The 13,763-nt window shown below is 45.3% G+C and overlaps 1 protein-coding gene across 1 annotated transcript in view; it reads right to left on the reverse strand.

Moving 5' to 3' along the window:
• Window positions 1-10,172, reverse strand: part of LOC123377402 — a 286,411-nt gene extending 276,239 nt beyond the window's left edge. Inside the window, 2 exon segments of the mRNA XM_045030277.1 lie at window positions 9,644-9,745; window positions 10,151-10,172. Coding sequence (XP_044886212.1) covers window positions 9,644-9,745; window positions 10,151-10,156 — 108 coding nt within the window. The 5' untranslated portion in view covers window positions 10,157-10,172.
• Window positions 10,173-13,763: the final 3,591 nt, after the last annotated feature.

The raw sequence follows: 13,763 nt of genomic DNA on the forward strand, positions 1-13,763 counted from the left end.
GGGAGCCAGTTCTTCAGTCACTAACTACTACGGTGACCAGATGTCCCGATTTTATAGGGACAATCCCGATATTCAGGGCTTTTTCTTATATAGGTGTCTATTGCCCCCACCCCCTGTCCTGATTTTTCACATTTGCTATCTGGTCACCCTACTAACTACTTCACAACAGCGAAATAAACTTAGATTCTAGGAGTGAATAAGCCCTTGCTTGATCCGTGATGGCTGTTTTGCTATTCTACAGAGCTTTGAACCAGTCAAAACCAAAACACATGACACATGGGCCAGGTTAAAAATAGTAATGGAGGATGTGGGGCTCAATGTGCAGCAGAAAGAATCTGACTATATATACACGTTTCATACGCTGTATATAGCATTTCTGTTGTAAGTTATGCTAAACCTGACTATGGAAGAGTCTACACTTAAATTTCACTTCCACCAACATAACTGCCTCTTTATGCTGCCTTAATCACTCCACCTCCATGAGTGGCGTAGAGGCAAGGTGAATGTAGTTAGGTTGATGCAATGTCAGCGTCAACACTTTGTTGCTTACGTCATCTATCACTGGCTTTCAGGAGCCATCCCACAATGCTTCCCACTAACAGTACAATTGATAAAAGCACTCCTGGTGAGGACATGCACCACCAACGCAAAGAGCAAAGTGTAGACTTTCACAAGCAATGTAATTACTGCAGCAGCTGTATGCTGATGTAAATTAAGTCGACAATTTTGTAATGTAGACATTTTCTATAGCTTTTTAACTCTCCAGGAAATCCCCCAAACAGTCAAAGGCTCAAATGTCGCAATAGATTAAGCATAGACAGAAATCAGATTAAAATAAGAAATTATGTACAATTTATTTAGTAGAACTCTTGGCAAGGATTTAAACTATGTAGTTAGTAGTATCAATTCCTCTGGGCACCTTGCTACCAGCTGCTATCCATATTACCAATTGGGAGCTCAGATATATTGTAAACACTCATTGACTGAATGCCAATACCTTAGGCAGCAATTGTTGAAAGAACAGTATAGTATGAACTCAAACACTTAAAAATCCTGATTTAGGTAATGACAGGAATTTGATCTTAATAGTCCTCTTCCCGCCACCTCCCCAAATTTGTCCAGATCAGAAGAATACAAAGCACACAATTCTGCAAAATTGACAGAGTGGGCAAAGGTGATGCTTGGCAGGGGAATAGCAGGGGCAGTTACAGGTTAATACTGAGGTGCATAGGTAGAAAGTGAGGGGGAAGATTGCAGAGTTCCTGCCCACATCATGCTGTTCTCTAGTCCATGCATTTTGTGAGCAGTACATTCAACAAAAAATTAACACAATTTTAAAGTTTTAAAAAAAAATGCCTTAATAGTGCGAGAACAATGCTGAACAAATGAAGTTACATCTGTGGAACGGATACATCTTTAGAGACCATCCATTGGGATCTCTGCTTCAAGCACCAAAAACTCATGCTATTTATGTCTTGGCTGTTCCAATTCATTGTCATATATTTACTATGTGTTTCAAGGATTAACTATGTGTCTATTGACTGCAGCTGGAATCTATTAATTTAACAGCTAAGAATTCAAACTCAACCATTGATTAGTGCCAGAAGACTTACACCACTCAGGCTACATGCGGGACTCATTTAATATTGAAGATATCCTTCAGTGGAAGCCTTTCTGCACACTCTGCCTTCTGTCTGTGTATTCATTTGAGTGACAGTGCAAGTATGATTAATAGTGTAATTACCTGCATACAATTGTAAAAAGGAGGATGTGACAGAGCACGTAGAGTGTGAATAACAGATTTCCATGTGTGTGTAAGGGGAGGAGTTAATAATTGAAACCATGCAAGTAATGACATATCCAGACCTTTTGCTCCACCAGGAATGTTACTCTTCCTCCATCTCCTCATTGCGACATTTCCACGTGAGGTTAATCTTTGCAAAATTGACCCCTTCTGTTAGCACGCATATTAAATCAAACATCCAGAGCTCTGTTGAGCCCTTATGATGCTTGCCTCCATCCAAAGAAGGCCCAACCACAATGCAGACCTCTTCCCCAGCTCTTAGTGGTACTAACTCATGTAGTCTTTGCACTCTGGTGAGAGCAATGGTTTAATGGTGATGTCCCCTGCACTGCAGCTGAGGCTCACAATGGAGTCCTATGAATTAACTTGGAGACGCACAGGTTGAGTGCTTACAGATTCCAGAGTTTTGTTGTGAGCTGCAAGCTAATGAAAACATCGCTGTCCGTTTTTGGATAGAACTTGCACAGCTAGAACCACTTAAGAGCAGATCTGTTCACTGCTGCTCATATTTCAGATCAACAAGTTCATCCTGGTGCCAAAACTATCACAGTATGCTAAAGCTTTTCCACAAAGCTGAATATTAGGCCTTTCCTATATTCAACCATGCAGTTTAGCAGAAGCAGTCTTGTTATGCAGTAGCAGTGCCAGAGCAAGTGTCTTCATAGAATCAACTATCACAATACATGAAGTTTGCCTTTATTGTTTCCCTCTATTAACTGCTACTTGCATTTTTCTCAGGTTATCAATTATTTTACAGCTACCTGCTGAAGTACTGCTATTTAATGAATTAGCAATAATAATATTTTAAGAGCAACCAGTTTTTAATATGGATAACAGACAGTAGCAGAGAAATGATTTGAAAAAAAATATTACAAGATTTACTTATGGGAAGCTAGATGGCTCAGATAACTGCTAATGGAAAACATACCTTCAAATCTTCATCATTAGCTCAGGCCTGCTCTGGTTGGTAGAGGCTGAAGTAGTTATAAACAGGCACTTGCACTGGCTAAGTACCAAGGTCAAAAAGATAGAAGACTAGGACACTGGAAATTGACCCCCTTGAACAACTAGTGGTATTGTTAATTGCCTAGAAATGTATAATATTGACTTTTGTGTGTCTATTTTCAAGCTTTAGGAGGCAATGTTAAGTTTGGATGGGCAGAGAAGCAACGTGTATGATATGAAACCCTATTGTGAAAAGTCTTTGAGAATAATAAGTGCCACATTGTAAGTTCATGATAGATCCACAGACCTGAGGTACCCAGGATAGTGATAGTTCAGCTGTTTTACAATGGGTCAAATCCTTTCCTTCCTCCAAGTTTGAGTGAACAGGCTGTGATGGGCTGAATCCCAACCACAGAAATGCCCTTTGAAGGGGATAATCCTGCACTGAGGGCTACAACCTTCCTAAAAGAGAAGGTCAGCAAGTAGATTTGCAATCCACTGGCTACAACCCTAATCAATCTCCAATAGCTTTCCATATTCATCATGGATGGAGCCCAGCTCTATGGCACAGAGAGCCCAAACCACTGGTATTGGCCTCCTGCATCCTGTCCCTTTCCAGGGCCACCCAGAGGATTCAGGGGGCCTGGGGTCTTCAGTGGCGGGGGTTCTTCCGCTCCAGGTCTTCGGGGAACTTTGGCGGTGGGTCCCGGAGCAAGTGAAGGACCTGCTGCCGAATTGCCGCCAAAGACCCGGAGCGGAAGAAGCTCCGGGTCTTTGGCAGCAGGTCCTTCACTCACTCCGGGTGTGTTCAGCGGCACTGAAGGACCTGCCGCCAAAGACCCGCCAAAAACTCTTGTGGGGGCCCCTGCAGGGCCCGGGGCAAATTGCCCCACTTGCCTCCTCCCCCCCGGGCGGCCCTGCCTCATTCTATGTATGGCAGCACTTCCCTTGTTTTACCCACTGTATAATGGGACCTTAGTATCCACAGAGCAGGAGACCAGATTTACAGGCATTGAAATATTTCATATACTGTAATAATCTGACTGACCACCAAGCAAATCCAGATGTGAGAGGCTCTAGCCTTCATTCACCTTAAGTATTACAGATCCTATAATACACAAGTAGTGCTCTTGTGAAAAAGTGAGCTGCAAACTTCAAACTGTTTGGTAGGTTTCTCTCAGAATATGACCTAGGTTCCCATTGTGATATCAGGAAATGCATCTGTTAAGGTTAGCTATATAGTGGGGCTACCTTCAGTTCTTGTGTACAGACAAGTTCCAATTCTATATTCCAGAGGTAGAAGGCAGCCACAATACTATAGGGAAGGTTTAAAAGAAGTTACTAGCTAATTTTCCTGTGTGCTGTAAGAAGTGGAAGCAGTTGGATCTCAAGCAATTTGTATGCTAGACATGCCAACCATTGCAACACATTGATGAATGCTGCTGGTTTTCTTTACAAGATTAACATTCAAAGAGGTTCAGATACCAAATTATACCATGATTTCATGTATCACATATATAGTATAATATGAAACAAAAAAGCAGCTAAATGAAATTTATTCAAGATGGTAACACTGAATATCCTGTACATAGAGCATTCAACAAGGAGTTTATGAGCAATCCCAAGCAACTGAAAGCTTCCATGGTGACTTACACAATATTTGTTTTGTATCATCTTTCTACTTACTCAAGACCCTCTTTTTCTGCAGATGCAATGTGATGAAGAGTTTACTGCATACAAGACATTGAAAGCATAAGACAAAACAACGTTCAAGGGCACAAAGTGACTGTATTGATATATTTAGGTCCACTTTAATTCACAAAAGCAAGGATATTCAAAATAAGGTTAAAGAACTCGAAAGACACATTAAAAAACACATTCCCTTTTTTTCTTACAAGAGACTTCATTTTTTGGCCTCCAGGAAAGGGCTGAATAATTTCATTGTAATCCCATGACATTCTCATAGCAAGTTTTAATGATGTGACATGGAAAATCTGAAAGATGTGGACACTGAGACAAGAAACAATATTGTTAAAATTATATCTCTAGTCAGAGGAACTGGATATGGATCGTCCAAGTTATGGAAGAAGCCAGGGAAGCAGAAAATTACCTTTGAACATTTTAGTGCCAAGGCTACATTTTAAAAACAATCAACACTGAGCCCACAGCCTAATGCTACAGATAACCAAATCCTCCTTGCAAAAACTCTGTTTATGTAAATTGTCCTAATATGTTAGAGTATAACTCCAGGATCAAAGTAAATGACTTGGGCAAAGTGCAGTAATGCCTGGAGTATAAAATGGCTCTGGATTAATGACAGTTCATTCACTCATCATAGGGATTGGGAGCTTGGTTAGTCTTATTGTTTACGAGGGAACAGAGTATAAGCAGCGGCCAAATTTTCAAACATGATTGTCTACAGATAGGCTCCTACATCCACATGAAGGCACCTACCTAAAAGGGGCATGATGGCTCAGCACTCATTTAGATACATTAATATGAATTTAAGAGGCTACCTTTATGCACTCACTTGCAAGTTGGGCCAGTACTCACAACCTTTTTAACATTTGAAATGTGACTTGTTTCTCTTACCAAAAGAGTTCTCCTGCTTGATTTTTTCTTTTGCAATGTCAGAAATATCAAGTACTCAATTTTTGCTGGATGACCTTGCAATGATCTTTAGAGGACCTGAACAGTGGACTGCCACAAGGCTAGGACCATAACTGCAGATAATTTAAGTCAGAATCTTTCCCTTCAGGGGGAGGAAGTGAGCTAAAGTACAATTTAGCCTTGTGAGACATTACTGTTTAGGTCCTCCAGGGCCACCCAGAGGATTCAGGGGGCCTGGGGCAAAGCAATTTTGGGGGCCCCTTCCATAAAAAAAAGTTGCAATACTATAGAATACTGTATTCTCGTGGGCAGGGCCGGCTCCAGACCCCAGCGGGGCAAGCACGCGCGTGGGGCGGCCCTTTCCCGGGGGGGCGGCAGGCTGGGCCGGCGGACCTGCCGCAGTCATGCCTCCACCGGAGCCCCGGGACAACCGGACCTGCCGCAGGCATGACTGCGGCAGCTCAAGCACCGCAGCTGCGGGAGGTCCACTGGAGCCGCGCGACCAGTGGACCCTCCACAGTCATGCCCGTGGGAGGTCCACTGCTCCCGGGGCTCCGGGGCGCCTCCCGCGCATGACTGCTTGGGGCGGCCAAAAAGGTAGAGCCGCCCCTGCTCGTGGGGGCCCCTGCGTGGCCCAGGGCCTGGGGCAAATTGCTCCACTTCCCACCCACCCCTCCCACCCAGCCCTGAGGTCCTCCAAAAATGTTGCTAAAGTTCTCCAGCGGGGAGAGAACCCATCATCTCCCATGTTAAAAGCAAGCAGAAAATATTATTTTATTTTGAAGAAATCATTCGAGACTCTTCATAAAGAAGCAAGTTAAATTTTCAGCTGAAAGTCTTGTGCAACTGGTTTTGCATGAACACTAGTTTATCTTATCTTACCTCTTTTTTCAGGGAACATGCAGGCAGCGCAGGCTCTAGGTTTTTTGCTGCCCCAAGCAAGAAAAAATCTTTGGCTGCCCCCCACCCCAGCTCTGGGCTCTCACCCCCACCCCACCAGTGCCCTACCCCACCGGCACCCCCTGCTGCCCCAGCCCTGGGCGCTCTCTTCTCCCACCCCCCACCTGCACTCCCTGCTGCCCCAGCGCCGGGCTCCCCGCCACCAGTGCTGACTCCGCCCACTCCCCCCTCGCCTCCAGCCAGTCTGGTGCTGGCAGGGTCGGGGTAAGCAGCAAGGCTCCCAGGCCGTGCCTCAGCCCAGGGTCCCTCCAGACAGAACTCCTGCCTCCAGGACTGGCCAGGACCCGGGAAGGCAGAGGCAGGGGACTGCCCCAGCAGGGCGCTGAGGAGCCGGAGCAGGGTAGCCCCAGAGGGAGCGGAGCCCCAGAGAGCAGGATGTGGGCCCCGCACGGCAGCGCCCCTCCCTCTATGGCCCCGCTGCTGCTTCTGGCCACCCTGCCACAGTCCCTGGGCAGCTCGGGCCACTTTGCCCAGCCCCAGCTGCGGCGCTGGGGGCAGCCGCCCTGCGGCATCTGCAGGCAGCTCCCTGTGCCCTGCGGGCCAGCCCTCAGCCCAAGTGTCCCTCACTCAGAGCCTGCCCAGCCCAGCCACCAGGTGCGGGCGCTGCTCCCTCATGGCGCGAACCGCAGCACGATGCACTGCTGCTGCCAGGGCTGGCTCTAGGCTTTTGCTGCCCAAAGCAAAACAAAAAACAAAAAAAGATGGCCGGAATGCTGCCCCTGAAAATGTGCCACCCCAAACACGTGCTTGGTTTGCTGGTGTCTAGAACCAGCCCTGCATGCAAGATAACTTAATATCTAGTGTTGCCCTTCTAACTTTTCTGAAGCAAGTATCTATAGTATGTTGCCTGTTGCTGTAATTATAAGAACATACAGAAGGGGATACCCTTATGTATCCGCAGCCTGAAATTGCAGGATTTCAGTAGAATATTTAATATTTAAATTGCCAGAGATAATTGCATGCTGTTTAAATTTCACTAGCATGAAGAGGCTGCATATTAATATCCTTTAATTGCTATGTGCTGAAAGAGGACATGAACTGGCAAGCAGGCAACCTGCAATAAATGGCTAGTGAGCTTTGCTTTGAGTCTTAATGAGCATTGTTAATAGGTTTATATTTCATTTTAAATTGTGTTTTAAATTGGGCTTCCTCTCAAATTAGACCTCCCCCTAAGAACCACGCGTGAGCAGGGAGATACTGCCCACTGAATAGCTCCTGGATAAACAATACAATTTGACTCAGAAGATGACTTGCTTTCAACTAGAGAGGGAGCATTTTTAAATAAGGCTAAGTAAAGAAAAGGAAGTACAGGTTTGGGGAGAAAGAGACTTTGATCCTTCTGGAAAGTGGATCTTCACTAGCCAGATGCTAACAGAACCTCAACTGTACTGTTTAGTTCATTGTAACTTTGTTTATAGAGCTGATTTATTTTAATAAGGAAAATGAAAGGATTGTGCGATTATTGAAAGAGGAAGACTTATACATTCATTATTAAAGAAGTTTGCTTAAACCTTGTTCTCTACTGCCCAGAATCTGCTGAGAACGGAAGAGTCAGGGGGCTTTACAAGAACAAGAGCTGGTCAGGGAAGTGCACGTTCAGAAGGACAGCAGAGCTGAGAGATCAATTTAGAGTGAAGCAAGTATGCAAAGTCCCCCAGACAGTCTCCCAAGGAACTCAGCAGCAGTGAAGGCAGTACTTAATTTGTAATGAAAGAGGTGCCAGGGCTCAAGCAATTAGGTGCCAGGGCTCAAGCAATTTTTTACATTCATAACTTGTGCAGCAAGCTCAGAGGTGTCAGGACTATGAACTGCCAAGCCCAGAGGTGTCAGGGCTAGGAACTGCAAAGCCTAGAAGCTTCAGGGCTCAGCCCTGACACAAATTAAGCACTAAGTAAAGGAGAACAAATAGCAAATGTGAGGAAGGGTGGTGAAGGAGTCAGAATTGGAGGAAAAGGTAGAGCTAACAACAGAGACCACACTAGCAACAGCTGGCTCCAAGAGGAAGGTTCGTCCAGTGGTTAGGGTGCCAGCCTCAACCTCGAAAGATCCAGGTTCAATCCTGTGCTCTATCAGACTTCTTAAATCTCTTAACCTCCATACTGCAGCTTCTCATCTGTAAACTGGGGATAACAGCACTTCCCTAACACAGGGGTGTTGTGAGGGTAAATACATCAAACATTGTGAGGTGCTCAGATACTGTGGCAATGTTGGGTATGTCTACACAATGAGTTGCAGCAAGTCTCAGACCCTGGGCAGACAGACTTGGACTATGGCGCTAAATACAGCTCTGTAGACATTGTAGCTTGGACACTGATGCCTAGAGAGCAACAACATCCATATAGCTCTTTTTAGCCCCGTAGTGCAGCCCCACAAGACTAAATCTGTTGACCCTGAGTCTGAGACGCACTGCCGCTCACTGTGTAGATGTACCCAGCAGTACCTATGGGAGATAGAGGGAAAGGAGAACTCTGAGAGCATTACTAGCACTGTCCCATTACTGATGTATACCAAGTCTGTTTAATGTGATACACCTAACTAATCAATGTAATAGGCTAGCAAATCAGCTACCAAACAGGACTGTATTTATGATCATGATTTTCTGCAACTGCAGGAATTGTACAGTTGCTTTACCCAGGAGCAATTCCATTAATCTTGCTTTTGAACTGAAATGAAAGAAGGACTAAATGGGGGAAATTGGTACTTTGATATTAGTAACCACAATTCCCTGCAAACAACTCACAGTTGTGCAGCATTATACACAGCCACCCAATTACATTAGCCACTGAACCCTAAATGTTGTATTTTTATAGGGCCTGCTCCTGTGAGGGGCTCAGCACATGTAGCTTGCATTATCTTCAAAGAAGTCATAAAATTACATTTTGGTTTACAGTGCTTGAAAATTAGTGAATGGTCACATAAAGACTATCAAACTTCAAAGATTATGAACAATGGGTAAAATTAGGATTGCATATTTAGTTTTAGTATTGGCTGACTTTGAAAGAATGTTTACTATATACATTTACCCTTGCATTAAATTTCCTAAAAGCACCTATAGTGATTTTAAGGTAGTTGATCATATACCTCCTGAGACCAGTCCTGAGCCATCTTGAAAAATCAACAGACTTTCTTGCAAAGCCTATAACCCTCGTGAGGAGAAAACCTCTCTTCTTTTTAAACTCTGGAAGAACACAGATTAAGACCCCAGCTTTCTAATGAGCTCCATATGGGCAGACCCCTCCACACATGCACACACACAGAGTCCATCTGACTTCACCATAAATGAAAATAAAGTTACCAATGTAAAACATAAGGAGAATCCCCCACCTGAAATTGACTCAGCACTTGTGTATGGTGCTTTGGCTTCTTAGAAGTAGTCTCCTCTTCTGTCCCTCCAGCAGTCCCTCTTGCAGCACTTCCTCTGAGCACCTGTACAAGGAGAAAGCCAAGCTGGAGTTAACCCTTTGGGTACCAAAGACACACCAGTGCTACCACAACCTATCACGCTTGTGCATAGAAACAGATTTCTTGAACTCTTTGTGGATATGAGTTATAGGGCAGATTTTCAAAAGAGCTCAGAATCCAATAGCTCCCACTGAGAACAACAAACATTACCAAACTCTTTGTAAAGGCCAGCCCTAATGGTGAGTGCAGTGCTTCCCAAAGCCTGAGTCACTAATAATAACTTATAGCTGGATCCTGTAACTGAATCTGCCCATTCAGATCCTTGTAAGACTAAGGCCTTTCTGTCATAACTAGTATCATACCCTACACAGATAACAGAAATTGCCAACTACTTAGAACTATCATTTTATTTCTTTCACAATAGCATACCATCATTTCAGTTATTCTAACCCACAGAAACATTAGACTCAAAGCAGTCTTTTAAGTAATGTGCAAACAAAAAGTTATCTGATATTCAGGCCCACCAACAGGGCAGGGTGGGGGAGGGGAGTAAAGGGCACAATTGCCCAGGGGCCCCTGGCCGCCACCACTGGCAGCGCAGCAGAACTAAGGCAAGCTTCCTACCTGCCCTCACTTCGCATGCTGCCCCCACTCTGAGCACTGACTTCACAGCTCCCATTGGCTGGGAACTGCAGCCAATGGGAGCTGCAGGGGCAGTGCCTGCGAGAAGCAGCACGTGGAGATCCTCTGGGCCCCCTGCCTAGGAGCCACTACCAGAGGGGTGTGCTGGTTGCTTTCAGGAGCTGCCTGAGGTAAGCACCCACCCCTTGACCCTCTTCTGCACCACCACCCCCCGCCCCAGCCTAGAACCCGCACCCTGCACCTAGACTCCCTCCCAGAGCCCAACCCCTCACCCTTTCTGCACACAAACTCCCTCCCAGAGCCTGCACCCCACACCTCCTCCTGCACCCCAATCACCTGCCCCACCTCAGTGCCCACACCCTGCACACAAACTGCCTCCCAGAGCCCGACCCCTTACACCTTCCACACCCAAACTCCCTCCCAGAGCCTGCACCCACTCCCGCACCCAAACTCCCTCCCAGAGCCTGCACCCACTCCTGCACCCAAACTCCCTACCAGAGCCTACACCCCGCATATCCTCCTGCACCCAAACTCCCTGCCCCAGCCTGGTGAAAGTAAGTGACGGTGGGGGAGAGTGATCAACAGAGGGAGGGGGGTGGGGTGAGCAGGGGGCGGGGCCTCAGAGAAAAGGTGGGACAGGGACATGGTCTCAGGGAAGGGGCTGAATAAGGGTCTTTGGATTTGCGCAATTAGACAGTTGGCAACCCTACCAGGCAGGCATGTGGAACCCCTGGCTGTGCCAGAAGAGTGCGCCCAGTAGCGCAGCCAGCAGCTCGCTGGGCACCAGCCAGCGCAGGTGTAGCACCGCCCAAATGTCAGGCAGACCGCATCCACAACTTATGTGTGCATGGGGGCCTATTGACTGTTCTGCCCGGGGCCCAGAATTGCTTTCGGCAGGCCTGCTGGAATTAGGAATTATTTTTACCTAGAGTTTTTAGGTCAAAAAGTCAGACAAAGTTTTCATACATGTAACAGCAGACATTTTTTAAGAACCTAGACTTAACTTTAAACAGATGATAGTACCCAACTGACAAGTGACTATTTTTATTTGTCAGAATGTACTCTTTAAAAAATTGGATTGCAATTTAGCAGAGTCTGTTTTTTCCTTCTTTCATACTTTATTCAAAATTTCTCCTTACTCAAATGGCCAAAATTTATGAGGGGTTAAAGCTACCTAATAGGATTGCAGGTGCTCAGACCTCCAGTAAAAATGGCCTCTCTACTACTTAGGGAATAGATACTCCTTGCAAAGATGGCTGCCCTGTTTTCCTTTGTTTTCAAGATGACTAAATCAAAAGTTGTTTTTAAAAATATTTCTTCACTGTGAATTAAGCCATTAAAATACTGGAAAGTAGGAGTTTTACTATGTGCAAACATAAATACCCCTCATATGGGTAATCAATAGGCTTTGTTCTCTAGCCAACTCTCCAGAAAGGGAGTGTTGCCTAGTGGTTAGATTGCATAGCCAAGCACATAGGTTTGGTGGATCCCTTCTGATGCTTGAGGGGATGAAGCTGGGGTTCACCATGTCACAGACATGACTCCTATTCCCAGCATTGCTAGAAATGATTTTATAAAACCTCTCTGTTAACTTACAAGTAAAATTGGATGGCTGCTTCCTAAGGTAGGGGTGTAAGGTACTGCTCAGCTTGTGTAGTAAAGTTCATAGAAATATAAAAAGCAGGGAATAGAAGAGATGAAATTTGAACTTGTGATTGCCTGCATTCCAGCCCAGGACAATGTCCACCAAGATACAAGGTAGTTTGCTGGGGATATTGCCCTCTCCTCCTTAGCCAAAACTGGAAGCAAGACTCAGCTGAAATGCAGTACATTTAAGAGCTCTGCTTGCTCTGTGAGAGTGAGGCCACCCCTTGCAAAGAAGACAGCCACAGCCTATGCTTCATAGACTAGTAAGGAAACTGTCAAGCCCATGCACCTCAGCTCAGTTGTGGAGCAGCAGCAGAGGTGCCTCCAAGAGAGACACTTACAAATTCTAGTGCTGGGGGGTTCTCCAGCCTCTGAAGCTTTGCAGCTTTGGCAGAGGCTCCTCTGTTCTCAGGAGCTGTGGCACTTGACAGAAGCCCCATACCCCAGATATGTAGACACTGTGCTGCTGGATTGACAAACTGGCCTCCATACACATACACACAGTTAGCCACCCAATCCCTCTTCCTATCCCCTTCGCCACTTCAACCACACCTGCTCTCTCCATATCCCCACAGGCCATAGAGAGGACAACATCTCTTCCCCCACCCCGTTTCATGTTTTCCCATAACCATCCTACACTAGCTGTGCTTAGGTAAAGGGGATTAAGGCCGGTTAAGTGTGACATCCCCCAAGGCAAACCCTGAAGAGCAAAGAACAAGTGATGGGATGCCTCAACACACCAATCTCCCTCACAGGACAATGCAAAGCTTTCATTACAACTTTGGCAACATCAGCACACATTAGGGTGACCAGACAGCAAGTGTGAAAAATCAGGACAGGGGGTGGGCGGTAATAGACATCTATATAAGAAAAAGCCCCAAATATCAGGACTGTCCCTACAAAATCGGGACATCTGGTCACCCTAGCACACATTGATGGGTGACATGCACACAGGTTAAGCGTGCCATGTGCTATGCCTTTTTGAGGGAAATATGAGGTCATAAATAAGGGTTTTGTGTTATACTCAGAGGGAGATTAATGCTGTGTGTAAAAGTTTTCTTAGCAGCTGGAAATAGAGGGAAGACAAGTGCAGTCTGGCAATCGAAACATGCTCTTTAGGTACTATGGTAGGGCTAAGAAGGGCCCATAACTTGCTCTTCCCTTGTTATCTAGGGCTTGTGCTGAGGGGATGTCACACTGAGGCCTTGTCTTCACTGCTAAAAAAGGTACATCTTTTACCTCAGGATAACTCATGTGCATGAACTATCCCAAAATAAAAACACAGTGAAGACATGGCACTTCAGTTTTACCATGAGGTAAAAAACATACCTTTTTTAGCAGGGAAGACGAGGCCTACTCCCATGTAAATGAAGTTTGGGTGGGGGGAGAGGGTTTCATAGAATTAAAATATACATAATGTATACTTCAGTTATGGACCCCACTAAACTCCACCCATACTAATGTCATATCTATTTCCATAGAAACGGCATCTGTTATTATTTCAGCAAAATTCCCATGGGCCTCAATCAGGGTTTTGACCGAATAAGGTCTGTAGGCGTGAACTCACAGTAACTAAGAGCATGTTTCAAAAGGAGAAGAAAGCAGAAGGGATTTATGAAAATGACAAAATGAAAAACAAAAAAAAACCCGATTAGACTGACTCTAAATGGCACAAGCAAACTATGTGATGTTGCTAGGTTTATTTCCACTTGTTTGGAAAAATTGGCATAATTCCCTCTTGGCTCTGCCTTTA

Source organism: Mauremys mutica, chromosome 9, assembly GCF_020497125.1.
Source record: "Mauremys mutica isolate MM-2020 ecotype Southern chromosome 9, ASM2049712v1, whole genome shotgun sequence".
In the NCBI taxonomy this organism is placed as follows: Eukaryota; Metazoa; Chordata; order Testudines; family Geoemydidae; genus Mauremys; species Mauremys mutica.